Source organism: Rattus norvegicus, chromosome 3 (genome assembly GCF_021556685.1).
Source record: "Rattus norvegicus strain SHRSP/BbbUtx chromosome 3, alternate assembly SHRSP_T2T, whole genome shotgun sequence".
NCBI lineage: Eukaryota > Metazoa > Chordata > Mammalia > Rodentia > Muridae > Rattus > Rattus norvegicus.
In genome coordinates, this window is record NC_141536.1 from 109,425,717 (window position 1) to 109,452,725 (window position 27,009).

The 27,009-nt window shown below is 44.9% G+C and overlaps 1 protein-coding gene across 2 annotated transcripts; it reads left to right on the forward strand.

Moving 5' to 3' along the window:
* The first annotated feature begins 2,636 nt into the window (after positions 1-2,636).
* Positions 2,637-15,669, forward strand: Afg2b (AAA ATPase AFG2B). 2 transcript variants are annotated; one of them, NM_001109647.1, is given in 8 exon segments: positions 2,637-3,766; positions 4,520-4,705; positions 8,040-8,198; positions 10,606-10,815; positions 11,579-11,771; positions 13,442-13,572; positions 14,529-14,654; positions 15,318-15,661. In NM_001109647.1, coding segments are annotated over 8 exon segments (2,244 nt in total). In that variant the 5' UTR covers positions 2,637-2,692; the 3' UTR covers positions 15,483-15,661.
* Positions 15,670-27,009: the final 11,340 nt, after the last annotated feature.

Consider the following 27,009-nt stretch of genomic DNA (forward strand, 5'->3'; position numbering starts at 1 on the left):
GATCCGACCTAGAATGAATGTGTTTCCTTGATCACAAATCTTTCCCAAGCCTATTTCTCCTTTTAGTGTTTGTGAAAGTTCATTGTATTTCTTATTATGCAGCCTTTACTTACTATTCTATGAGGAGTGGGCACATTCTATTATTGATTCTAACTTTATTATAACTTAAACCATCTCCTAAAACTTTTTTCCTAAAATTATTTTAATCAAATCAGCAATTCTATAACATCATTAATTCATCTAAACAGCATTAATTCATGAAAGATCATCTTCATATTGATCTGTAGGAAATTTGCTCAATAGGGTGGGCTAATGCCCAGGAACCATTAAGCTATGTGACATTGACAGGAAAAGGCATATCACTAGCATGAAGCAATCCTGGGATAAAAATATCTGGAGGCCCTGCAATTCAGAGCTTACTCATCATAGCCATCTCCAGAAAACTTTAGGGTTTCCTAGATGGCTCCTGACAAGAAGCCAGGACAGGAGCTCAAGGCGGGAACCTAGAGGTAGGAATTGAAGCAGAGCTCGTAGAGTAATGCTGCTTACTGGCTTCCTTAACAACCCCTTCTCATAGAGTCCAAGCCTCCCTGCTAAGTATAGTAACGCCTCTAGTGGAATAAGCCCTCCTCTAGCAATTAGCAATTGGGGAAAATGCCTCTACAGACATACCCCTAGGTCAATCTGATTGAAGCAATTCCTTCTTCCCAGTTGACAACTAAGAATAGCTATGACAATGTCACTATAGAGTAGACCCAGGAGAATTAGAGGCTCTCTCCCATTGTCTAAGGGGAGACTGCAAAGGTACTTGAAGTAGGACGTAGGTCCTCACTTGTCCTGAGCCAGCCAGCATCTACATCTTTGTTTCCTAAACGGTAAGAAGTTAAGATCTGTATTCAAGTCATGCACTTATGTACATGGAGGCAAAACACTCATACACATAAAATAAGATAAATAAAATCTTTAATGGGACTGGAGAGTTAAGAGTTAAGAATCAGGGGTTAAGAGTACACACTGCTGTTTTGCAGAGTTTAGTTCCCAACACCTACATAGAGTGGTTTACAGACATCTTTAACTGTAGCTGCAAGGGAGCCAATGCCTCTGGGCTCCATGGGCACCTGCATGCATACCACACAAAATCACACATTTTTTTAATGGAAAAAAGTAATTTGCTATTGCTTATTATAACCTGAACAGCTTGTGGGTTTTTTTTTTAGAATAGCCTGACAATATAATAAGAATACAGAGAGAGTTCAGACAGTTTCATACAAGTGAGTGTGTGAATCCTGAGGAAAATCTAGCCTCAGTTGCAAATGTCCTATCCTCCAAGGGCCCATAGCCTTCATTTGCTGGTTCTGGCCTCCCTCTAGTGGTGAATGCATTTAGTGCTTTAAATGGTGCTCATAAAATTGTCCAATTTGGAGTCCTATAAACCAACAAAAGGACCACCGAACTGTTATTATGCTGTTTTTCTTTTCAAGGTATTCTTCCGGCTCTTTTTTTTTTGAGACTTTTGTGTTTGTTTTTGAGACGTTTCTCCATTCTGTAGTTTAGGCTTGCCTAGACCTTACTATGTAGCACAGGTTGAGCTGGAAATTGTGATAATCTTTACGTAGGCTTCCAAACGTTGGGATACAGGTATGACCCATAACAGCCAGCTTAGAATGGTTGCTTACAAGACTATGTCATTGTCGGTATGATGAATTCAAATATACGGATGACTGAGGCAATGCGTTGAAAATGGTTTGACTTAGAGGAGCATGATGGGTTAAGGCTGCCTGGGAAAGATAATCTATAGTTCTACTGAGAATGAGTGAAAGAGAGTTGAGGGCCCACGAACAGAATCCCTTCTTGATATTTGTGACACAAGGAGGGGAATGGTTGTTGTAGTGGGGAAGTCGTTATTTCTTGGCTAAGGTCAGAGAATTTTAGTCTGGTCCTGAAAGGGATCAATCTCTCCATGCAACACAAAACAACATGTACTCTCCTCCACACCATATCCCTACTAGCTTAACCTCTCTACCTCTGTTTTAAACCAGTGCAGAAACCTGTAAGCATAAGTTAGCTCTAATTGCCTCAGTTGGCGCTGGTTATGACCATTGGCTGTACCTTTCATGCGACCATGCATGAGAGAAAAACCTCTGAAGATCACCCCATTAAACTTCCGTTTCCGTTCTATACCACAGCTATCCACAAGTACGCTAACTTTTACATATGTCCCTTTACGTATTGAAGATGGTTATCATGCCTTATTATGTCTTTTTTCTCATGTGCAGATGCTCAAAGCTTTTTGGAACAAGAATAAAAGATATTTCATAAGATGCGAGCATCATGATTAACGTGGCAGGTATTTTATTTACACGTTGTTTATTATACCTGTAAACAGGTTACACCTTGTTAGCAGCATGGTTTTGTTTCCTTAAGTCGTTTTACTTCCCCAAATGAAAACTCTTATGGCCTAATGGAGCAGCCATAGGATGTTTTGTCTGTTGCCAGCAGAGACCTTTCCTTGAGGCTCTGGGACCAACAACCAGGCATCTTAAGTTTACCGAGACCCAGGCTTTTCTCACTTTCCCAGAAGTCCTTTCGACCGTCAATCAATGGCTGGTTCCTCCATGGCGCATGCGCGCCGCCTGCATCCGGCAGCCGGGTGAATTGCTGCCGGGCTCTCCCTGGTGTGGTTCTCCTAGTCATGGCTCCGGACTCCGGGCCCTTCCCCGACGGACAATTTTTGAAGCTGCTGCCTGTGGATCCCCGGGACCGGGGCACCCAGCGCTGCCGCCTAGGACCGGCCGCCTTCCGCAGCCTGGGCGTGCGCCTGGGCTCGCCGATGAGGATCTCGTTGCCCGCCGGGGGCTGCTGCCTCTGCACAGCTTGGCCACGGCGCGACGGGGCGGACGGCTTTGTGCAGTTAGACTTGCAGTGCGCTAGCCCCGGAGCCGCGGCAGCTGCGGGGAGGATCAGTATGGACCGCTTGCAACCGGTGTCCTGTCCGCCCCTGCGGCGCCTAGAGGTGTGGCCCGTGCTGCGGCCGCAGGCGGGAGCCCCGAGTTCCGACGCGGTGCTGGAGGTATCGCAGGAGCTGCTGCGCAACCGGCCGGTGTCGCGAGGACACGTGGTGGCCACCCCTCCCGGTATCCCGGGCCCTGTAGCAGCTCTGCACGTGGTGAGCGGGACACCGGACCCAGAGCCCGCCGGGCGGGTCACACCGCACACCCGCATCACGCTCAGCGACAAACCTCCGCCACAGGTCGAGCCTCCGGGGGAGGTGACCCTTGGGGGCCTGTCGGAGACGGCCGACTCCCTAAGGGAGCTGCTCCGCCTGCCGCTGTGTTATCCGCTCGCCTTAGCCGCACTGGGGCTGGCGGTGCCCCGCGGGGTGCTCCTGGCGGGACCCCCGGGAGTGGGCAAGACCCAGTTAGTGCGGGCCGTGGCGCGAGAGGAGGGCGCCGAGCTGCTGGCGGTGAGCGCCCCGGCGCTGCAGGGCACTCGGCCCGGAGAGACCGAGGAGAATGTGCGGCGCGTCTTCCAGCGCGCCCAGGAGCTGGCCAGCCGCGGGCCCAGCCTCCTCTTCCTGGACGAGGTGGACGCCCTGTGTCCCCGGAGAGGCGGCCCCCAGCGAGCTCCCGAGAGCCGCGTGGTGGCCCAGGTGTTGACGCTGCTGGACGGTATCCACGGGGACCGGGAGGTTGTGGTCGTGGGAGCCACCAACCGGCCAGACGAGTTAGACCCAGCGCTTCGCAGGCCGGGGAGGTTTGACAGAGAGGTAAAATTCTTGGAAGCTCCGCTTTTTTGGACATTTGGGTCAGGCAGGATTTATAGATCACTTGTGATATGCGAGCCAGAACCAGTGTTCAAATTGTTCTGGGAAGCAGGATGGTCATTTTTGTTGAAGTAACTAAGCCTGTTGCAAGCATATTAAACCGAAACAGCCTTTGGGATGAGAACATGGTCACAGTAAGAGAAGGTAAATAAAAAAACGGCATTAGCCCCAAAATGTATTCGTTCCTGTCAGGATACCAGCTTCTCTCCTACAGTTGACTTCCCTAAGTTGTCAGGGCTCTTTCTCAGGAGCCTTTGGTCAAGTGATTTTTCTTTCTAATTTCTAAGGAATTGTTAGTAATTAAATAAAATTTAAATGTTGTGGTAGGATTCTCTTAAGTCTTTTTAGGACTTGAGTGAATTTCTTCCTTGCACCATCTATTAAAGGGCCCTGATTCCACAGAACAAGGACCTAGATTATCTACTCTGTTATTTGAGCCCTGACTGCCAGAACTTAGTGTGTTCTCAAAAAACAACAAAGACTTCTTCAGTGAAGTATAGAGTTTTCATTGTGGAAATCCGCAGCTACTGTTGTTCCACTGGACAATTTTCTTATATTTATAATAAGGTGCGCTTAGAAGTTCACGGTATAAGTTCCAGAAAGGTTTGCTGAGTGTCTGTACATATTGGTGAGGATGCTTTTAAAGATTTTAAGTTGTTTACTTCTAAGTTCTCTGGTTTTTTGCTTTGCCTGTAGGTGATCATTGGAACTCCCACACTTAAACAGAGAGAGGCAATTCTGGGAGTGATTACTTCAAAGATGCCCATCTCCAGTCATATCGATTTAGGCCTGCTGGCAGAAATGACAGTTGGCTATGTCGGTGCTGACCTGACAGCACTCTGTAGGGAGGCTGCCACGTGTGCTCTTCTCAAGAATGAAAAGGTAGGAAGTGTTCACCTGTTACCAGCTATGATAATCTTTCAGATTTCTATGACAGATTAATGTGGGGTTAAAAAAGGTGGTAAGTACATTCATTCCTTGGTATGGCTGGTAGGTTCCACAGCGCTCTCTCTCTCTCTCTCTCTCTCTCTCTCTCTCTCTCTCTCTGTGTGTGTGTGTGTGTGTAAGAATACAAATATAATCTCAAATATATTTAACATCTCAACTCCACATACATAAATGACTAAAGATGACTAAAGATGAGGATAAATGGCTGAGCCTTCCAGGAAAGTCTTCATGGCGACTTTTCCTCACTGCCACAGTAACTTTAGAGCCTGGAGCAGCCAGGAAACACAGTGTCCCTCAGAATAATTAGATGTGAATTTAAAGCTTTTAAGCGGCCACTTAGATTTACACAGGAAGGTGCAAAAATAATGCTAAAATCTTTTGCATATCTTTCTCCCGGATTATCCACTTGTAATATTCTACCGTGTTTACTTGGACATTCTTTCTTGGTGTGCGTGAGTTTACATGTGTGTATGAGTTTACATGTGTGTATGAGTTTACACATATGTATGAGTTTCTGAGACTTGAGAATATCCCACAGCCATGATAACAGCTAGAACTTTAGTCACTCGTGATGATGAACATCACCAGAGTTAACTTTGATTTTTAGAATAAGCCAGTACCTGTAAGACTTCTTCATTGTCATACTGGGTTTTTTATTATAGATAAATATCTAAGGGAGAAATCAAGTTTTCTAATCTGAAGAAAATTGAGTACTTGGAATTTTATTAAATATTGTCATTGATCTTTATCTAAATTAGTAACTACTTTAAAAATATTAAATATAATATTTTGCAGTACTATTATTTTGAAAATCAGATCATTTTGTATATGATACCCTGGGTCTCTAGACCTCTTCAGCAAGTAATAATTTTAGCACCTGAGGATTTTGGGACATTTCAACTTCATACCATCCTAAATTATTTTATCTAAATAGTTTACATTTTTCCTAATTTTTCCATTATTTTCATTCTAATATTGAAGGTGGGAAGAAGTTATATGAACTTCTGAGTCCTCACCTGAATGGATTTGGTACCAAACTGCTTCGTGTTTTAATGAGTCCCCGTGTGAAGGTGTGAAAATGTCTGTCCCTTGTGAGAAGGAATGAGAGATCCAGAGAGGAGAAGGGAGGCACCTTTAGAATTCCCTCTGCGTTGTGAAGTTCCAGGCTTGATCTTAAGCATCTCTGGCTTAGGTGGACCAGTCAGCTCACTGCTATTTGATGAGGGGCCTACCTAAGTCTAGTCACCACGGTGATGGCTGAGTTCAGAAACAGCCCAGGGAGAGTGGGAAGGCACTGACTCATCTTTTCTTCCCTCCCACTAGGCAGGTGAGGGGCTCTGTCTATATCAGGGCAGACAAGGAATCCATTAAAGTTTTTCTGGACTGATTGGATTAAGGAATTAGAAACATAGTTTAATAAATGCAGAAGAGAAGGATTTGGCGCTTGCCAGGGCAGAGAGTCGAATGGGACGGTGAGAGCACACAAGTGGTCTGAGTTGAGACTTCCAAGTTGGTGTTCTCTAAAAAGTAGAGTTCAGGTACCCAGGATCTAATACTGTAAGCCAGCAAAGCAAAGAAACAGAGCACAAATCTATAACAATGTGCCCATAAGTCTTTCCATCAACAGTAGAACAAATATACAACAATGACTAAGTAGTTTGTCAGAGTGCTTCCACATTAAGCACATGACTGACACTAAGTAGGATGACAGAGTATGAAGAAAGTGAGCTTTGCCCAAAACATTATGTTAGAGGTGACAGTTGCTAACATCTTTAGATGATATCGTTCAGAATAGGTCAACCACAAATATCCATCTTCATGGTCTTCTATACATGGTGTAAAATAGAAAGTGAGAATTTGTAAGTAACCCAGTACTTAGAATTGGATATGAAGGCAAATTATGCAGCAGGTAAACTGGAAGTGAGCACAAGGAGCGTTTAACTGACCCAAGCTGTGCTTCACTAGAATGATAGAAAAAGATCATAAAGTCGTGTAAATGCCTGGTGTTCCAGAGAAGAAGAGTGACAGGGACGTACGTGGCTTGCTGGTCTGAGCACTTGGAGATGGACAGACAAGCAGACTTGCTCATTAAGAGCAGGATAAAGGCTATCAGACCATTTCCCTCATACGGAAAGAACTTTCAAAGACAGTAAGACAAGACCAGCAAAAGTCATTCCCTTTTTAGTATTTTTAACATTCTATTTTTGAAATCACTTAAACTTTATTGGGAGGTTGCAAACTAGAGAGAACTTCAACCAAACCTGTTTATCCAAAGTCATAGTTTTTAGTGTTTGCTAAGTTAGCAATATCATGTTCTCTTGTCCATCTTTCTGTGCGTGCGTGTGTGTGTGTGTGTGTGTGTGTGTGTGTGTGTGTGTGCGAGCATGCATGTGTGTGTGTGTGTGTGTGCGAGCATGCATGTGTGTGTGTGTATGTGTGTATGCATGTGTATGCATTCATGTGTGCATGTGTGTGTGCCCATGCGTACATGTATACGTGTTTTTTTATTTTATAGGAGACATTTGAGAATATTTTTTCTGATCTGAGATTTGTGACTTTGTCGTGAGTGACTCAGGTTGGTTATTTTATAGTGTATTCATATTCCAGGTATGTATCCCTGTTGGGAACAGCACATCGTCACCGTCTGGATTGTGTCTTTACCTTATCCAGGCATAGGACAGCTGTGGGCTGCTGGTTGGGTGCTAACTGACCCGCCATCAGGGCGGTGTCCACTTCTGCACTCTGCAGCTATTTTCTTGTTTGCCACTATTCAGGAAGTGTGCGAGGAGACACTTGAAACATAAAAATGTCCCCTCGTCGGTGTTCTTACTCACAACAGCTTTTATAGAAGCTTGCAGAAAACGATGACTTCCTAATTCCGTTATTTTTTCCATTTCACTCTGAATTGAAGAAACTTAATCAACACAGTGTTGAGTGGTTTCCTCCTGGCTGTCCTTAGAGGCCAATCTGTTAACAGTTGTCAGAATTTAAAACTCAACGAGTGCGCCCGATGCTTCCACTCTGAGGGAATGATTGACTGAGGTGCTTGAACTTGAAAATGGTGATGATTAGATTTATAAGTTCAAAAGAGTATTGGGTTTTTTCGTTGTTTGTTTGTTTTTGTTTTTGGGTTTTTTTTTTTTTTTTGGTTTTGTTTTTGGTTTTTTTTTTTTTTTTTTTTTTAGCATTTCTTATGCATTGTGTATACTATAGAATAGGCCTACCTAATTTTTGGCTTTATTTTTCTTTTGGGAATATATTTCTTCAGAACCAAAACAATCCTAAAATTGAGGAAACAGATTTTCTTGAAGCTTTTAAAAAGGTTCAGCCCTCATCATTTCGGAGTTCCATCGGACTGACAGACATCAGGCCTGTTGGCTGGGAGCAGATAGGGGGACTTGAAGATGTGAAGCTGAAGTTAAAGCAGGTAACAGTTCTCGTCAGCTCCCAGAGGGGCGCTCTGGGTCTGTAATGAGAGTGCTCTCCTAAACTCCCGCTCAGGCCTAACTAAGTAGACTTCTGTAGACACTAGTTTTTGTGTCTCCCTGTCTTAATCTTTTCAGATCTTTGCTTTAAAGAGTTCATTATAATCTAGATCACAGGTCACCAGAATCCCTGTGATAAGCTGGATAGAAAACCTTTAATTTTTGAGACCTGCAGGCGTCAGCCATTCACTAGCCACTGTAATCTGATGAGAGTAGGTCAATGAGAGCATTTGGCCTATATTTTCACGGTTCTGCATCTGTGGCTGCAGCTATACAAAATACCGTCTGCACTGAACAGATATAACATTTCTTCTTGTTATTTTCCCCTAGACAATGCAGTATGCCAACTAGGTACATAGTGTTTACATTATTAAGTGTTACAACTGATAGACTGTAGGCTGTGTGCAGGTACTATGGTTTTTCCTCCATGGGGCTGGAGTTTGACGTTATAGGAGCCTTTCCCATGGACTTGTCCTATTTAACTTTCACAGTATTAATGGAGACACCAGCCACACTACTTCTGATGTCTTCTGTTAGCCTGGTCCTGGCAGTTTCCTATCTTTCTGGGCACTCTTCTCCCTTCCCTGAAATGTTGATGCTCTGAGAGTCTTATGGGCATTTTTCTTTAAAATTATTTTGATTTTATGCATATCAGTGTTTTGGTCCCATGTATCCATTGGTCCCACACACATGCTTGCTGCCCATGGAGGTCGGACGTGTGTGTCAGATGCCCTGAGACTGGAGTTATGGATGGTTGTGAAACACCACATAGGTTCTGAGACCAAAACTTAGGTCCTTTACAAGAGCAACAAGTGCTGTTAACCACTGAGCCATCTCTCCTGTCCCAGGTACCGTTTCTGCAGTCTGAGGTGACTGACAGGGTCTAAGATTGATCTTAGTTGTCCCTTGGGAAGTCTTGGGTAGACTTTTCTTCATGTTATTAGGACTGCTTAGCTGCCTGTCTGCTAGATAACCACAGAGCTGGCAACAAGTCATGTCAAGGGTCTAGCTAATACCAGGCTTAGGATTAATCCCAGCACTTGGGAGGCAGGGGCAGGTGGATTTCTTGAGTTTGAGGCCAGCTTGGTCTACATAGTAAATTCTAGGACTGTCAGGGCTCCTTAGTGTGACCCTGTCTCAAAAAAAAAAAAAAAAAAAAAAAAAAAAAAAGGAAACAAAAAATAGAGTCCAGCTAATCAACTCTACCGCTATACCTAAAATTCCTTGTCTCAGTGAATGCAGTCAACCAGAATGATAGTTGCTTGTCAGAAGTATGGCACTAGAACTTTGTAAAATGCAATTTCTAACATGTCAGTGACCATTCTGTCCTCAATGTCTTCACTGACTAATCTTCCAGTCTTCTGGTACGCTCCACATATTTCTGTGATGCCAATTGGACTATTGTCCATTTCTCTGTCTTGGTCTGCCTCCGCTTCATCCCCATTGTTTCTGCTCACGGATGGGGATGGGGCAGTGGATCCGATGGATTCATGCGTCTCTTTTTGTGGCATCTCTCCTTGGAGAGCCTGGTTCCTCCTGGTTGTTAGTTTAAAACTCTCTCTCCTTCAGAACAAAGCTCACCTCTTACACTCTTTTCTCTCTCTCTTGAGGCCAGCGTTAGTTCTGCCACTTACCAGGAGGAAACTGCACAGGTTCACTGCTCACTTTTCTAGGCCTGAGCTTCTGAGTCTGTAAAATGACGGTAAACCAGTTTTCCTCAGAGGTGGCCAGGGCTTCTTCCCCATTCAGTAGCATTTCTTGAGCACCTACTTTAGGCATGAACCAGTGCTGCTGAGTTTGTAGCAAGAGCAGAGTGGCCAGTCCAACATGGAAAGGAGCAGTAGTGAACTATAAATGGTCTAATCTCCAAGCAGGTACACTTGAGCTAAGGAGAGAGAAAGAATAGCCTCGTGGGGCTGGAGAGATGGCTCAGCAGTTAAGAGCACTGGCTGTTTGTTCTTGCAGAGGACCAGATTCAGTTCCCCCAACCCATATAGCAGCTTATAACCATCCATAACTCCAGTCCTAGGGGATCCAACGACTTCTGACCCGGGCAGGGACCAAGCGTTACGTGGTGCATACTCATACATGAAGACAAAACATCCAGACATAGAGAGGGAAAGATAATTAAAAATTTAAAAAGGATAGCTACGAGAGATGTTGGGAGAAGCTTCAGGCATAGCACGGTCTCACAGGTAGAATGCCTGGGTGCAGATGAAGTGAGTAGTAGGGGCCTGGCTTCCTGGGCTATGGGAGGACAGGAGGCTATTTGAGCCCAACCGGTTAGGGGATGTTCCGGATGAGGTGGATGGTGCACTAACAGCAGTCTCTCTCTCTGCTTATTTACAGTGTGTTGAGTGGCCTCTGAAGTTCCCTCAGGAGTTTGCTAGGATGGGTCTGACACAGCCAAAGGGCCTTCTCCTGTATGGTCCCCCTGGATGTGCCAAAACCACTCTGGTGAGGGCCCTGGCCACAAGCTGCCACTGCTCCTTCGTGTCAGTATGCGGGGCTGACCTCTTCTCTCCTTTTGTTGGAGACTCAGAAAAAGTCTTGTCTCAGGTTGGTTTATTTTTAAGTTTTGTGTGTGTGTGTGTGTGTGTGTGTGTGTGTGTGTGTGTGTGTGTGTGTATGCGCGTTTCCTGTTGTGAGGGGTATACATGCTTAAGTTTAAAATAAGAGCCCTCATCCCCATAAGCCTTCCATGTACTGCTACTGTTTGGTAAATTTCCTCTCTGATTTTGAGTAAGGTAGTATTTATTTTTGTAATTTTTAAAGACCATATATATGTGTGTGTGTCTATGTGCACTTATGTGCAGGGGTTTTTGTAGACCCAGAAGAGGATGCTGGATCCCCTAGAGCTGGAGTTGTAGAAGATTGTCTCTCTCCCTTGTGTGGGTACTAGGAAGTGAACTCAGGGCTTCTATAAGAGCAGCATGGACTCTTAACCCCAAAACATCTCTCCAGCACTTTATCTTGTTTTTTTAAAGGTGAACATCATCACCAGATGGATTTGGTGGCATATATCTTTGATTTTAGTACTGAGGAGACAGGAACAGGTAGATCTCTGAGTTCCCAGCCAGCCTGGGCTACAGAATGAAATCCTGCCTTAAAAGAAATTCTGAAATTCCATTTTCAGTATCTTTTGAGAAGACGATTTTTTTTAAACAACTGCCTATCTTTGGCCCTTGTTCTACATTATTTATTCTCTAGTTTGTAAGCACTTAGAATCTTCATTTTTTTTCTGTTTTAATAGTTGCAAATAGGAGAGTGAAAATGGTCACCGGAACGGCGTGTGACGTTCTGTTTTTCTTCCCTCACTAAGGTATTTCGACAAGCAAGAGCCAATACCCCAGCGCTTGTGTTTTTGGATGAAATTGACTCAGTCTTGGGGTCTCGCTCAGTCGGCTCCTCGGGATGTGATGCTCGGGAGAGAGTTCTTTCAGTTCTGCTGAACGAGCTCGATGGTGTGGGAGTTAGGACGGTAGAGAGAAGAGGGAGTAAAGCAAGCCAACAGGGTAAATACCAGGAGCTGGAGACGCTGTGAGCACTGTCTGTTAGCTCGAAGGCACAGAGTTAGATAGCATTCCCTCCCACAAGGCTGCTTTTCCCAGGCTGAGTTCATTCCATAAAGGGTTTCATATGATTTCATTTAATTCTTGGGATTTTCACAGGGCAGATAAAAGTTGAGACTTGGACAGAAGAAAGTGGAAAGTTTTATAAAATTATCTAATGTGTGAAATTAATTTTTCTAAGAATGAGAAATAGTTTTTACTTAGTGAAGAAGGGAAATTATTCTCATGGGTATATCTTGAAGAACAACTTATTCCTTCTTTGATTATGTGTGTGAAACATTACAAAACAAATTAGCACTTAAGTAACTTTAATAGTTGAAAGCCAGTGAAGGTGGCTTTTGGGGTGTCCTGCATCTGTGAGCCTCTCTTCAGAAATGGTGGCTTCTTGTCCTGAGCTGGTCATTTCTTACTTCTCTTAGTATGATCAGTTGTTTATTTCGCATTTTAAAAATCATTCCACAGAAGGGGCACTTCAACCACTATAATTAGAAGGGACCCACGATAATGCCATCTCATGATGTTAGCCCATGACATTAGCCCACTGGCATGCTAGAGTACGTGCTTTGAGAGTAAACACTGGAGAACTGCTCGGAGTATTCAACTTATGAATGGCTTTGATTTTAGGCCTCACCTTGTCAAGCTTTTAAATGTCCCTTTGGGGCTGGGGAGCGTGTGTAACTCAGTGGCCGAGAGACTGCCTGTCAGACCCAAACCTTAGGTTCTATCATAGCACCACGTAAGTGAGGTGTGCTAGTGTGCACTGGTAACCACGTAAGTGAGGTGTGCTAGGGGCTGGAGAGATGGCTCAGCGTTAAGAGCACTGACTGCTCTTCCAGAGGTCCTGAGTTCAAATCCCAGCAACCACATGGTGGCTCACAACCAACTGTAATGAGATCTGATGCCCTCTTCTGGTGTGTCTGAAGACAGCTGCAGTGTACTTATAATAAATAAATCTTAAAAAAAAAAAGAATTAAAAAAAAAAAAAGTGAGGTGTGCTAGTGTGCACTGATACACCCAGTACTCGGGAAGTGCAGACACAGCTCGTAAGGTCAGTTTTGTTGGGTAAGGAGTTTTGGGACAGCCTGGGGTACATGAGACCTTACCTCAAATAGAAACAAATTTGCTGCTTGTCATCCAGGGTTTGCATAACTGCAGTTCAGTTTGATTGTCATCATTTCTGCCTCTGGAAAGAAGAATAAAAAGTGACTTTCCACCTTTGGGAAAGCTAGACTTTCCAGAACTGTACCTGTCCCCCGTGGTCACACACGCTGCCCTCGAGCAGCTTCTTTGTAGTTGCTGCTCACTGAGTGCTTGGGTGGATCTGGGCGCTGGCCAGGTGTTCTTCCCTGTGGCCTCTCCCCAGTTCTCACACAGAGAAACGCCTGTCAGGACTAGCCATTCCTTCAGACACACAAGGTAGCTTTGATTAGTGAGTTGTCATGGGGTGGCTTTATACCAAGAAGGTGGCTGGGACTGGGGAAGCATCCTGGTTCCAAAAGAAGGCCGTCCCTTTCAAACATTACCTTCTCACATGGGATTATTCACTAGGATCATCTAGGATTTCACTAAGTCACAGTTTGCGATGTTACTCTGTGTTATATGCTTTCCCTCAGAGTGTCAAGAAATTCTTAGTCGGAGTGTCATGATTGTTGTGGCGACAAACAGGCCTGATGTGTTAGACGATGCCTTGTTACGACCTGGCAGATTAGATAAGATGGTCTATGTCCCCCCTCCTGATCGAGAGGTAAGCAGTGCGTCACATCTGCCTAGTAGCATGTCCGGATAAGCTCCAGACTGGGTAGTGGTGGGCGGAGTGTCCTGCTCTCACTGTGCAGTGCTGGTATCCAGTTCTTTGCTTGGTGGCTCTTCATAAAGTCACGTATTTGTCCGTTCTGGTTCCCTGGCCCTGCCTGGAACATGCCTGGAAGTGACTCTAGTGCTCCCAGCAGTACTGAGGGCACTGGGTGTCATTGTATCTGGCATGGAAAAATCCTTAGGCATTTGAGTCCCTGAAAGGGCATTAGTGGACTGGGTCTGTGGGGACTGCAGCATGTCCAGTCAGGAAATGCTTTGCTCTTAAACACCCAGAATGACTGTCAGATGGTGAAGGGCTCCGGGAATTAATTTTTCCTTCCTTGGGCTTTTATCAACTTTTAAAGAGATCTCTTTTTTATGTAAATGTCTGATGCTTCTAAATGTGTCTCATAAATCGTGTGTTTGTCTCTAAACCTATTCTGATAGCACTCTGGTTCCCAAAAGAGAGTCATCTTGTCCTATAAGGAGAAATGCTTATGACTGGCAAGTTCAGAAGTTAATTAACAATATTTGTTTTCCATGATACTGTTTCTACCTTTGCTGTGTAGACCATTGATGACTCCTCTCTCTTTCAGGAGCAAGACTGATTTTAATTGTTTGAATAGAACACACACCACACACACACATTGTACACACAAATATACACCCCCCCACACCACACACACACACAAATGCACACACCATACATACATCACACATAGTCATCACACACACACACCATACACACATATACTGCACCCCTCCACATACCCACACAACACAAACATATACATACATTCTTTGTAATGTAATAGAAAATTTGAACTTAAAATGCTTACTGTATCAGTGCTGAACATAAGTGTGATAACATTGTAAATATTTGTTTGTTTGTTTATTTTCTTCCAGGGCAGGCTTTCTATTTTAAAAGTCTGTACAAACAACATGCCAATAGGGCTCAATGTTTCTCTAGAGAACCTGGCAGCAGAAACCTGTTATTTCTCTGGAGCTGATCTGAGAAACCTCTGCAAAGAAGTGAGTATGTACTGTTTTATTCGAGGCCAGAGCCTTTGAATGGTTTCCCTTTCCGTAAGCTTTACCAAATATAAAATCGAGAGGAATGCACAGAGCTGAAGGAAATGGTACTGAATGACTGTCAAGTGACCACACTTTTATAGCCAGCACATGTGTCAGGAAGGGATTGTTGGTATTCTAGAATCTTCCTCTGACCCTTCCTACCCACTGCCCCTGCTGCCCACCAAAGGTGGCCACTTGCTCACTCCTACACTGGAGACGAGCTTTGCGGCCTTTGAGCTCTGAGTTTCTACATTCTGCCATAAACAGTTTGTCTGTGCTGGGAGTGTGGAGTGGATCTTCCATACACATACATGGCTGGAAGAATTGCCAAGTCATAAATGTGCCCTCTTTTCTTTTATGAGCAGTGCTGCAGGGCTCCTCTCATCTTAGACTGTGTGTGCATTCAGGGTGTGTATGTTATTCTACAGTCTGCCTTTTTAAGGCTGGATTTTTAGTGTACAGGAAGCTGTGGTCTATGGTGGATTTGTAGTCAGCTTAACCTTTAGTGTTTTTGGGTGGCTTTGAACTCCTTTGATGTGACACTGGATTGCAGTGCTGACAGTTACTGTTCACTGTTAATGTGAAGCAGATTGACTGTTGCCCACTGCTTGTGTCCTTCAGGCTGCTCTGTTTGCTCTGCAAGAAAATGGACTGGAAGCGACCACAGTGGAACAGGAGCACTTCACAGAAGCACTCAAGACTGTGAAGCCGTCCTTAACTCTGAAAGACCTGACTTTCTACGAAAACTTATTTAAAAAAGAACTTTCCAACTTGGAAGATCATTAAATTTTTATTTTATTCAGTTTTTTATATAAAGTGGTTTGCAACTTCACGCTTTCATGAGAGGGGGAAGGGAGAGGTAGGGGACTGGAGAGAGAGAGAGAGAGAGAGAGAGAGACTGAGACACTAAGAACTTGCCTGATAAGGACCATTTCACTTCTGAAAGATATATTAAACACTATAGTAAAAAGCATGTGTGTGATTTTGTTAGGATAATTGTTTTTGGTGATCGTCTTATGACTTTGAACTGTATTATCCTTTGGGAAAGCTGCTGGCATAGAGCAGTGGACTTCAGCATGCTCTAGCCAAGATTCACCACACTGGCATTTTGTCACATTTGTCTTTGCTTCTTCCTCTGCACCCACACCATTTTCTTAACAGCCTCGGGCTACAACAGAGCCTTAAGTCAGTCTTGGGACAACACTGAGAAGTGTGCCATTAGGCAATTTTGTTGTGAATGTCATAGAGTAGTATGGTTATTCCAGCTAGATAGTGACACCACCAGGTAAGATTTTGGGAGTTCCCGCTCGTACACGTCTGTCACTCAAGCATACTGTTCATGGCTGTGCATGTGCAAAGCTCCATTATGGCTGGTGTCGAGTATGTGTGCCTCACAAAGTTGCCTTACGTTACAGTTAACTCACAAATTCTAGGAAGTTTAGCATCAACGTTTGTGTTTTAATGTATTCCATATATTTCCCTGTCCCAGTGATTCCCTGTGTGATGGTGTTGTTTTCCTGTCAGACGATTTAATCTGGGATTACACACTGAGTAGTTTTCTTGAGTCTTCCATGTCTTGGAAACAATTCTCAGTCTCTCTCGGCCTCGACAGCTTTGAGAAATGTAGATCAGGTTGGTTGGTTTGTCTGTCCGTCTGTCTCTGTCTCTCTCTCTCTGTCTTTCTCTGTCTCCCTCCCTCCCTCTCTCTCTCTCTCTCTCTCTCTCTCTCTCGCTCTCTCTCGCTCTCTCTCTCTCCCCCCCACCCCCCTTTGTAGAACAGGCAGCCCTGGACATGTGTTTGTCAGGATTTCTTTGGTTGTAGGTTGGAAAGCTCCCAGGTAGCTTTGCTCTCAGTATCACGGATGGAGACGTGCTCTCCGCAGCGTTGGTGATGTTTGTTCTGATCACTCAGTATTGTTTAGTTTCCCTATCATACACTTAACTTTCCCCCTTTTATATTATACATAATTTGAGGTCATAGACTTGTCTGTGTGTTTATTTTTATAGAAGTAATTAAAAATTAAAAACAGTTTGGTATTTAACCTTCCAGTCCTTGATTTCTTTTAGTCCCCAAAGTAACAATAGTTCACTGTTGCAGTAAGACACCAACCCCAGTAAGCCTGTGCAGAGACACACAAGTCCGTTACAGATTTATAAGGTGCAGGCCTAGACTGGGCAGACTTACCACTACACTACACTGCTCTATTCCCCAGCTATGAGACCCCTTGCTCCTCGTGGCTTCTCCAGGCCATGTAGTTCTGCTCCATCCCCCTTCCACCTCTTCCTCTGTCCTGTTTCTCTCTTGTTCCCTACTCTTCCCCTCTTCTCTCTAAAATCTCCAGCCCCACCTTTCCCTTCCACTGGCCAATCACAGGCTCTATTTAACCAGTTAAAATGGGGAGGAGCTTCACATAAAATCACCAGTCTTCAGAGGGTCTCCCTTTATCATGTCTGATTTTTATCAACTTGGAACCCATAGCTTTTTCTTTTCCTATGGAAATGTAGGCACAGCCCGTCCCCAAGCATAACACATTTCCCATTTTCCATTCTGTCAGAACATTCTTTTTTTTACTGAATATTTTTAATTTACATTTCAAATGTTATACCCCTTCCCGGTTCTCCATCCATAAACCCCATATCCCATCCTATCCCCCTTCTTCTATGAGGGTGTTCCCATCCCCAACCACCTGCCCCTTTCTGCCTCTCCGCCCTAACATTCCCCTACACTGGGGGGGGGGGGGGGTTCCAGCCTTGGCAGAACTTCTCCCATTGGTGCCCCAAAAGGCCATCCTCTGCCACATATGCAGCTGAAGCCATGGGTCTGTCAGTGTGAACTCTTTCGGTGGTGGTTTAGTCCCAGGGAGTTCTGGTTGGTTGGTATTGTTCTTAAGGGGTTGCGAACTCCTACAGCTCTTTCAATCCTTTCTCTAACTCCTCCAATGGGGACCCCATTCTCAGTTCAATGGTTGGCTGCGAGCATCCACCTCTGTATTTGTCATGCTCTGGCAGAGCCTCTCTGGAAACAGCTATATCAGGCTCTTGTCAGCATGCACTTCTTGGCATCAGCAATATTGTCTGGGTTTGGTGGCTGCATATATATGGGCTGGATCCCAGGTGGGGCAGGCTCTGGATGGCCATTCCTTCAGTCTCTGCTCCAAACTTTGTCTCCATATCTCCTCCTATGAATATTTTTGTTTCCCCTTTTAGGAAGGACGGAAGCATCTACACTTTACATCCTTCTTCTTGAGCTTCATGTGGTCTGTGGACTGTATCTTGGGTAATCCGAGCCTTTGGGCTAATATCCACGTACCAGAGAGTACATACCGTGTGTTTTTTTGTGATTGGGTTACCTCACTCAGGATGATATTTTCTAGTTCCAGCATTGTTAAACAGTCTGGTTTAGTTCAGTAGTTTTTCCCACAATCCAGTGTCTTCCAGCAGCTGTAGTTTTTTGTTCATTAGCATTTAAAAGATTAAGGTTAATAAAGTGCTATGTAATCTACCCCTGGGGTCTGTTATCCCATTTGCCTGTTAAGCATCTCCTTTAGAGTCCAGATAGATTTCTCCACAATCGCTTGTCCTGTAGGATTGTGTGATATGCCTGTAACATGTTTTATAATATGTAAAGAACTGCTTCATCTTATTAGAGACATAGGCCAGACTGTTGTCCATTTTAATTTGTATGGGTATTCCCATAATGGTCATGACTTCTCACAAATGTATAACTACAGAATTGGCCTTTTCTGAAGCTAAGGCAGTTGCCCATTGAAATCCTAAATATGTTTTTATATTATGATGCACATATTTCAGTTTACCAAATTCCACAAATTTGCCATTTGTCAAGTATTATTTCTTTGGGTACCTTTAGGATTAGTTTCTATAGGCAATGGAGTTTGGTTATATAGTGAGCAAGTAGGACATTGCCTCACAATTTCTTTGGCTTGTTGCCAAGTGGTAGAGAGTTCTTTAAACCTTTGCTCTTAACATGGTGTTTTGTTTTGTTTATGGGATCCGAAGCCTCTGGTGCACTTGCTGTCAATAGCTGGTCAATTCCATCATTGCCTGTGGCAGAGGGCCTGGCAGACCTGTGTAGGATCTTATGTGTGTTATGTACAGTGGATCATGCCTGTTTCTGATCACTTGTTGTAGCTGAGTAGTGGAATCAATTTAGAATCATCTTGAATAAGTCCAGCAGTCTTTATGTGTAAAAAAATACTTTCTGCAAATTGAGACTCAATGACTTTAGTAAGAGTGAAAGACCACCGGGGTGGGGAAGACCCCCACTCAAATCTCGAGACGACACAACCCCCAAGAACTCACGAGAAACCGATCTTGATGTAATAAACAAGAGGTATATTTGACGAACCAGAGCTCTGGGGATGACACGTATCTCACACAGGAGACAGAGGAGTCGACCCTGAGCCCAATTAAGGGAAGGGATTTATAGGGAAAATTACATAGGCAGTTGGCAACAGTCACACAAAGCAATTTCATTGGTTTGTAACTTGGGCTCAGTTCAACTCTAGGCCACCCTCCTTCTGGGGCAAGCTGACCCTAATTCTCATTTTTCTCAGGACTGTTGAGTCAGGCCTTATAGAGGCCAGATGGTTTGTGGTGGCTATAGCCAGGCTACATCCCCAAAATAAGTTATGTTATTCTTTGCTGTGAGGTGCACTTGTCCTCACAGCAGGGTCAGTGGGGGATAGTTTAAAATCTTTATTCTTTCATTTCCCACTTCTGCTTGTGACTAGTTCTAATCTTAGAACTCAGGGCCTTTAATTTTTTTTAAGGTCGTCTGAGGCATGATATTGTTGGTGAAGCATTAAAATCTGCACTGTACTAACTCTTTCTCTAATAAAGGCTATTAACTTATTAAAAATACAGGGTCCAAATGTCAAAAGTAACAAGAGAATAACTAAGGGTCCTAGGAGTGTGGAAATTAGTCTCACATCTCCAAGCAGAACAGTGTAAACTTTCTAAGCCCCCACAACGCTGGATGGTAGCCTGGTCTCAGACATCTCGGGGGCAAATGTAAAACCTCAGTCTCCCCAGTTGGCACCTTGCTTCTGGACTTCCGCATCTGAACTTGTCCCCAGGTGAAATCTCTTTGGGACTTCTAGGGGCATACTCTGAGGATCTGTCAGGAATGTCCTAGGTGTCCAGCCCAACTACCAACTTACAAAAGTCAGGGGTGAGAGTGGGCCACCATGTGTATGTTGGGCTCACCTTGGAGATGGACCATATTACCTCCCCGGCCTGGGAGGAACCTTGCCAAATCAGTTTCTGGGGGATATGGGGATTACAAGTGCTTTCAACAGAGACGAAGCTTAAGAGGATTAGCAGTCTTTTCTAACTTCTATTCATTTCTAAGAACATCTGGTACTGTCTTCAAATGGGAGGCGTGGACCCATGTAGCAATCTCATCTACCTTAACAACAATGGGAGTGATTAACAGTACTAGATAGTGTCCTTTCTGGTGGGGTTCTAAATTCTCAGCCTTGTGTCGCCGGACCAGGACTGCATCTTCTGCTGGGAACTGGTGAGGCGTCCTGGACTTCCCATCTTGTAGGTGTCCTTCACTTGGCTCCAAATTCCACTTTGGACTGTTTCTAAAGCCTTTAAATGAGCAAACAGGGTTTTAGGAAAAACCTCAGGGTAGGGAGCCCCACCCGATTCAAGGAGTGGGGGGGCTCCCATACATAATCTCATAAGGTGTTAGACCAAAAGGGTCAGGAGTGTTCTGTACGCGGAACAGAGCAAAAGGAAGGAGGACAGTCCGGTCTCTAAGGCCAATTTTGTCAAGGTCTCCTTTAGAGTTTTATTTATCTTTTTCACCTGCCCTGAACTCTGTAATCTCTTCGGGGATGTGGGTAAGGCTGACCCAGAAGGGGCATTTCTTGCTCTGAAGAGAGCAAGAGGGAAGGAGTGCCACCCAGTCTGCGCCAGTCTCCGTGGTCAACTTGGTCAGGGTCTCTTTTAAAATTTTATTTATTCTCTCTATCTGTCCTGAACTTTGAGGTCTTTAGATGTAATATAATTTTTAATTGACCTCTAAATACCTGGCCACACTCTGGCTTACCTTGACACCGAAGGCAGGGCCATTGTCTGACCCAATTACCTTAGGCACTCCAAACAGGGAGAAGATTTCTTCTAGTATCTTCTTGATGACTATTGAGGCTGTCTCTTGCTTGGTGGGGAAAGCTTCTACCTATTCCTGAAAAGATATCTATAAACACTAGGAGACATTTGAAATCATATTTTCTTGGTTTTATCTCTGTGAAGTCCACTTCTCAGTAGGATTCAGGCTGTTCCCCACAGAGCCTCCTACCAGAGTCAACTTTCCTGAAAACAGTTACCTTTTGGCATGGTATACATCAGTGTACTATCTGTTCCACGAGATACTTGATACCTGTGACATAATATTTAGTTTTTGAAAACATCTGGATGAGTTTGCTTACCCCTAAGTGAGTCTATTGATGCATTTGTTTTATCATGGCCTCTGCCTGTTTTTGTAGCAGGATCTTCTTTCTCGTTGAGGTGTACCAGAGTCTCTTCCTCGACCAGGCTGGGTCATGGAGGGCCCTTAACATAGCCAGAATCGCTTTTTTTCTTGTCCTCAGATGTCAGCAGGCCCCTCTGCTGATGGGCTGTAGCAAAGGCATACCTGCTGTCCACAGAGATGTTAAGTCTCTTTCTCAGCTCAAGGGCTTTGGTGAGGGGAGCGAGCTCTACCCTCTGAGTAGTGGTGCCTTCTGGTAGGGCCTGAGCCCAAATGACTCTGTTACCATTTACCACTGCCACCCCAGCCCATCTTTTTCCTTCTCTAAGAAGCTGCTCCCATCTATGAACCAGATGACATCTACCCCCTCTGGTGGCTGGTCAGTCAGATCTTTTGCCATCCCTGTGCTTTAGTGAGCACCTGCTGACAGTCATGAAGGGGGATCTAGGTCAGGGTCTGGGAGCAGGGTTGCAGGGTTTAGACTCGTAGGGGCAGTCTGGAATCACAAGGTCCACCGTTCTTCGGGTAGTCCATGAGTATCATTTGTTGCGGGTAGTCCCCCATACTCAAGGTCTTTTGCTGGACACTAGCCCATTTGGGCATAGGAGCACAGAGTGTTGGGCCCCCGTATTCACAAAACAACTGGGCAGGCTTCCCTTCTCTCTTTGCGCATAGCCAGCACTCTAGGACCAAGAGGCTTGCCTTTGGGGCTGCTGGAGAGGCCCCTCTTGTTCTTCCTGGGGCAGTCCCTGACCCAGTGTCCTTTTTCTTTGCATTAGGCACACTGATCTTTAGCCAGGAATTCTCTTCTGTTGTCAGGTACTGTCTTCCTAGGTTCCCTAACTACTGTGGCCAGTATATGTTCCCCTCCTGTCTTTTATCTCTCTTTAGCTCTCTAGCTTCTTCTTCTTTTTGTCTCTTTTCTTCCTTAGCTTCTTGCTCTTTTTACCTTTTTTCCTCTTTCTCTTCCTCAGTCTCTCTCATATCTTCTGCATCTTCCTCTACAGCTATTAGATGCTGTCCACTTAACCACACTTCAACTTTACGTTCTCTGTAACTTACACTAACTCTCAGCAACTTAGCTTAACCCTTCAAATTTCTGTAACTTTCTCTTTATATCTTTTCCTTATCTTAGCCAGATTGGTGGGGCATTTTCCAGCCCCTCGGAGACCCACCCTTGGAGCCTGGCGGCAGACCCGGAGCACTCCCTACCTTCAGGGGTATTGAAGTCAAGAGTCAGGAGTGAGGGTCTTCCATCTATGTCTGGAACATTCTTTCTGGCCTCTAGTAGGATTCCGTCTTTCCTCAGTGGTAAAGAAGACCTGTAACAGTTACTAACAAGCATCTCAAGTGGGATGGTGAGAAAACAAGAGAATCTTGAGAATAGAGGTCCACTGAAGAGGGCAAATAGCATTTAGTCACACAGCTAAACCAGGAGGACTTTTTGGGACAAAAAGGCTGTTGTAAAAATAAGCACAAGCTTTGTTCCTGTGAAACAGAAAGGCAAGCAGAGAGGGAGCTGATCTGTTACCAACTATCTCTCTGGACTTAAGAACTAATAACAAAAGGATGGAGAGATGGTTAGGATCTGGGTGCTAGATGCCAAGTGGCTGACAGAATTGTAACCGATTCACCTGGGACTTTCAGGACCTCAGTAGCAGCCCTTTACCAAACTGTCTCACTGGGTTAAATGCCCATGGAAAAGAAAACATTAATACTGACCTTGGCCACAGCCAAAGCCTGAATTCTAAATTTTGACTGGCAAAACAAAGTTCTTCACAGTTTGTTGCAGATTCTTTTTGAAACTATTTTAGGGGCTTCTCTGCCCCCCAACCTGGGGCATTTTGACCACAGGGGCAGGAACTGGCTGCTGTGGGGATAGGATCAAAGGCACTCTCATGTCAGTGATGACTAACGGGGAAGGTTATTTAATGTTGGAGATCAACTCCTCTCTTGGAATAGGGCCAGCAGATAAGGCAGGCTCTCTTAAAGAACTTCTCTTAATGAACGCTCTCCTTCTGTGAGCAAGTGTTGAAGGTCTGGCCACTAAAGGCAGCAACTGGAATTATTTTTTTTTCAGGGCCAAAAGTCTCATAAAACAACCACTAACTCTACGCTATCTTTTTGTTGTCAAAGCATCAACCCTGGCCGGCCTCATCACCTTGAAACTCCTCTTACGCTGACTTAGCCTGAGCTGCGCCGCTGCCCACGCGCAGCCTACAGCCTGCTAGCAGGCCTGCATGCTTGTCACCCTCAGCCCCTACATTTTCCTACTCTGTGCTGTCCCTTCCTTAGAAGCTGTGAATGTTTAAGCAACAGGGAGAAATTTTCTTCAGGATCTAAGGTAAAGCTTTCAGGTTCTTGTTAATGCCTGCTTCAGACAAGGTCACTCGCTAACCTGGAGTCCTTCATACACAACTGTTAATAGCAGCTAGACTGGACAAGGGGAGTAAAGGGAGGAGCATCTCTCCTTGGAGAGGAGGCTCAAGAGAGAAAGATAAAACTCCCTGGTAGAAAACAATTTTTCTCAAGCAAATTATTTTTAACTTTTAAGTTAAGCACCAAGAGGACCAAGTAAAACTCCTTGACGAACAAAGCAAACAGTTTCATGATTTTAAAAACAGTAGTCAGTCCAAGATTTCAAACACAGTTGTCAGTCCAAATTCAAAAACGAAACAAAAGCCAAAAAGACACTCGACAATACCACAGAAAACAAACCAGACAAACAAGACCAAGACAAAGCATCCTATAACCAATTTCTACAGATGCCTGGTACCTTCAGTACCTGGCCCAAACTGCAGCTTAACCTTAGCTGCTTCTGGGATAAGACGGACCATCTGATTCCACCTCCCAACAGGATTCCAGAGTGTCCTCTTGCCCTAACGTCTGTCCGATGGTCCACCGTCAAAGACAAAGGGGTTGTCGCAGCCTGCCCCATGGCAAAGAAAAAGAACACCAAACACAGAAACAGAATACAAACAACAGACACTAACATGTCCAAGCACACTTGTCCGCGCCTAGACTTAAATAGGCAGCCGAATGCGACCTCTGACGGAGTGGGATTCCTCGTCCACTCCCGCCTAGGTAAAAGGAGCACTCCGTCTCCTTTGTTCCAGAAAACCACAGTCAGGTCCTCCTGACTGCCCACAGTCGGGTTCTCCCGACTGCTCTCCACCCATGGAACGTCTTCCAGGGCTGCAGCTTCCGGGCTCGGGGCGTCCCCCCTTCTGCAGCCAGAGGATCCTCACGGACCACAGAGGCGGCTGCACAGAGTGGGATTCCACATCCACTCTCCTAGGAGGCAACACTGAGTGGGCTTCCACATCCACTCTCCTCTCCTAGCACAGACCAGTACCAAGACACACATATACACACAGCGGAACCAAAACAGAGACAGACACAGACAGCGGCCGCATACTCAGACGCAATTGGGGATTCCCCTTACCTCCAAGAAGGTCTTCGGAGTTGTGGGTGGTTGCGAGATCCTGGACGAGCCCCCAAATGAAAGACCACGCTCAAATCTCAAGACAACGCAACCCCCAAGAACTCACGAGAAACCGATCTTGATGTAATAAACAAGAGGTGTATTTGAGGAACCAGAGCTCTGGGGACGACATGTATCTCACACAGGAGACAGAGGAGTCGACCCCGAGCCCAATTAAGGGAAGGGATTTATAGGGAAAATTACATAGGCAGTTCATAACAGTCACACAAAGCAATTTCATTGGTTTGTAACTTGGGCTCAGTTCAACTCTAGGCCACCCTCCTTCTGGGGCAAGCTGACCCTAATTCTCATTTTTCTCAGGACTGTTGAGTTAGGCCTTATCAAGGCCAGATGGTTTGTGGTGGCTATAGCCAAGTTACATCCCCAAAATAAGTTATGTTCTTCTTTGCTGTGAGGTGCACTTGTCCTCACAGCAGGGTCAGTGGGGGATAGTTTAAAATCTTTATTCTTTCAAGAGACTCTTGAAAATCTGATACCACCATGAGTATTGCATATTGTAGTGAGATTTGGGCCTGGCCGCTTTGTAACTGCATGGCCACAGTAAAAGTCATGGGATTGTTGGACAGAGGCCTCTCCCATGTATTTACGGCACAGGAAGAAAAGACCAAGTAGTAACACCCAGTGTCTCCACTGCATGACCTCTGCTGAGCCCGGCTGATGCATGTGGAACCGACACACCTGGACCACACCTGGGTGGTGGTCAATTTACTTCTGCCTTTTACTTCCTCAGCCTTTATCCTGGAGATTTAGGCTGGTCTTCTGGGATTTCTCCCTAATTAATTCAGGTCTCGTAGTTGGTCTTTTGTTACCGAAGTCACGAGCCAGGTAGTCATGAGCCAGGGTTTCCCACTGTGCTTCCCAGTTATTTTCTACCTGGAGACTTGGGTATATAAGTGGTGAATAAAGCTACAGGAGTCTCTCACTCTTCTTCCTCACTCTCACTCTTCCTTCCGCTCTTCCACTCTTTCTCTCTCTCTCTCTCTCTCTCTCTCTCTCTCTCTCTCTCTCTCTCTCTCTTCCTCTCTTCCTCTCCTGGCGTGACATGATGACCTCTGTGTGTGTGTGTGTGTGTGTGTGTGTGTGTGTGTGTGTGTGTGTGTTTCTTTCATCCTGTAGGCTTTCGCCCGATTCTCGGTACTGTGTTGGTGCTGGCACCGACAGCATATAATTCAATTTTTGAACCGACCTATAGGGACTTTCAGCCACCTTACTTACATCTTCTGATTTATATCCTACCTTTTTTGATTTATTAGCATCGGGGTAAAACATAGGGGCTAGCATTTTCTAGCATCCTACGCTGGTTTTCACGAGTGTCTCACATACGTGCGCTTTCTTCATGTTTTCTCCCCCATCCCTTCATTGTCACTGACTTCTCATCCCAAATACTCCCTCTTTCACGCAAAGACCTTCTCTGTGGATGATGGCTATTCAGCCTGGAAAGACATCAGTAAGTCTGCAGTGTGTGTCGTCCTCCCATCCCCCTCAAGATCATCATGGGGAGGAGGTTGTAAGAACCTGGGGTTGTGGGGGATTGGATCTAAACAGTGTCCTCTGGACATGACGGGACAGCTTCACTCAAGAACTCATGGCAGCTGAGTGCAGCAAGGATCTGAGAAAGAGCAAACTAATCCAAGTTTAGCATGGGGAAGGAGCTCACAAACCCTGACCCTTAGCTGAGGAGCCATGGGAAGTTGGTGGCTTTTCCAGAAGGGAGACCGTTTCCTTTAAGAATGTGGCCCTCAGCAGGTGACCATGCTCCAGTGGATGACCCCACACCCCAGATTATATGGAAAACACAAATTGGACTCAGTGGGTTATTTAAAACAAGCAAACAGAAACTACTTAGTTGGGAGGGGAGGCATGGATGTGGGAGGAGTTAGAGGTGAATATGATCAAAGCCCTTGAATGAAATTCTCAAAGAATTAATCAAATAGTCTTTTAAAAGGTGTTCTCTTTTCGCACAGTGTAGTTGTACACATCTATAGTCCCAATGCCCAATCAGCTGCATAGGATGACCTTAAGTTTGAAGCCAGCCTGGGCTATGTTGTAGGAAGATGTTGCCCCACCCCACTCTCTCTCCCTCCCACCCACACCCTCTTCCAGCAGAAACCCAACTTTTGGACCCGGTGGCATAATATCATTATCTGTAAATGAGTTGGACATCCTGTGATTCATAGGCCCAGGGGCCATAGGCTGAACATTCTAGTATATGCTAGGCTAGGGGTTTCCCACTGAGATACAACTTCAGCCCTTCAGTGTATGTTTAAATAAACCAGGCTTGTTTACACTTAAAGAGAAGGGTGCACTAA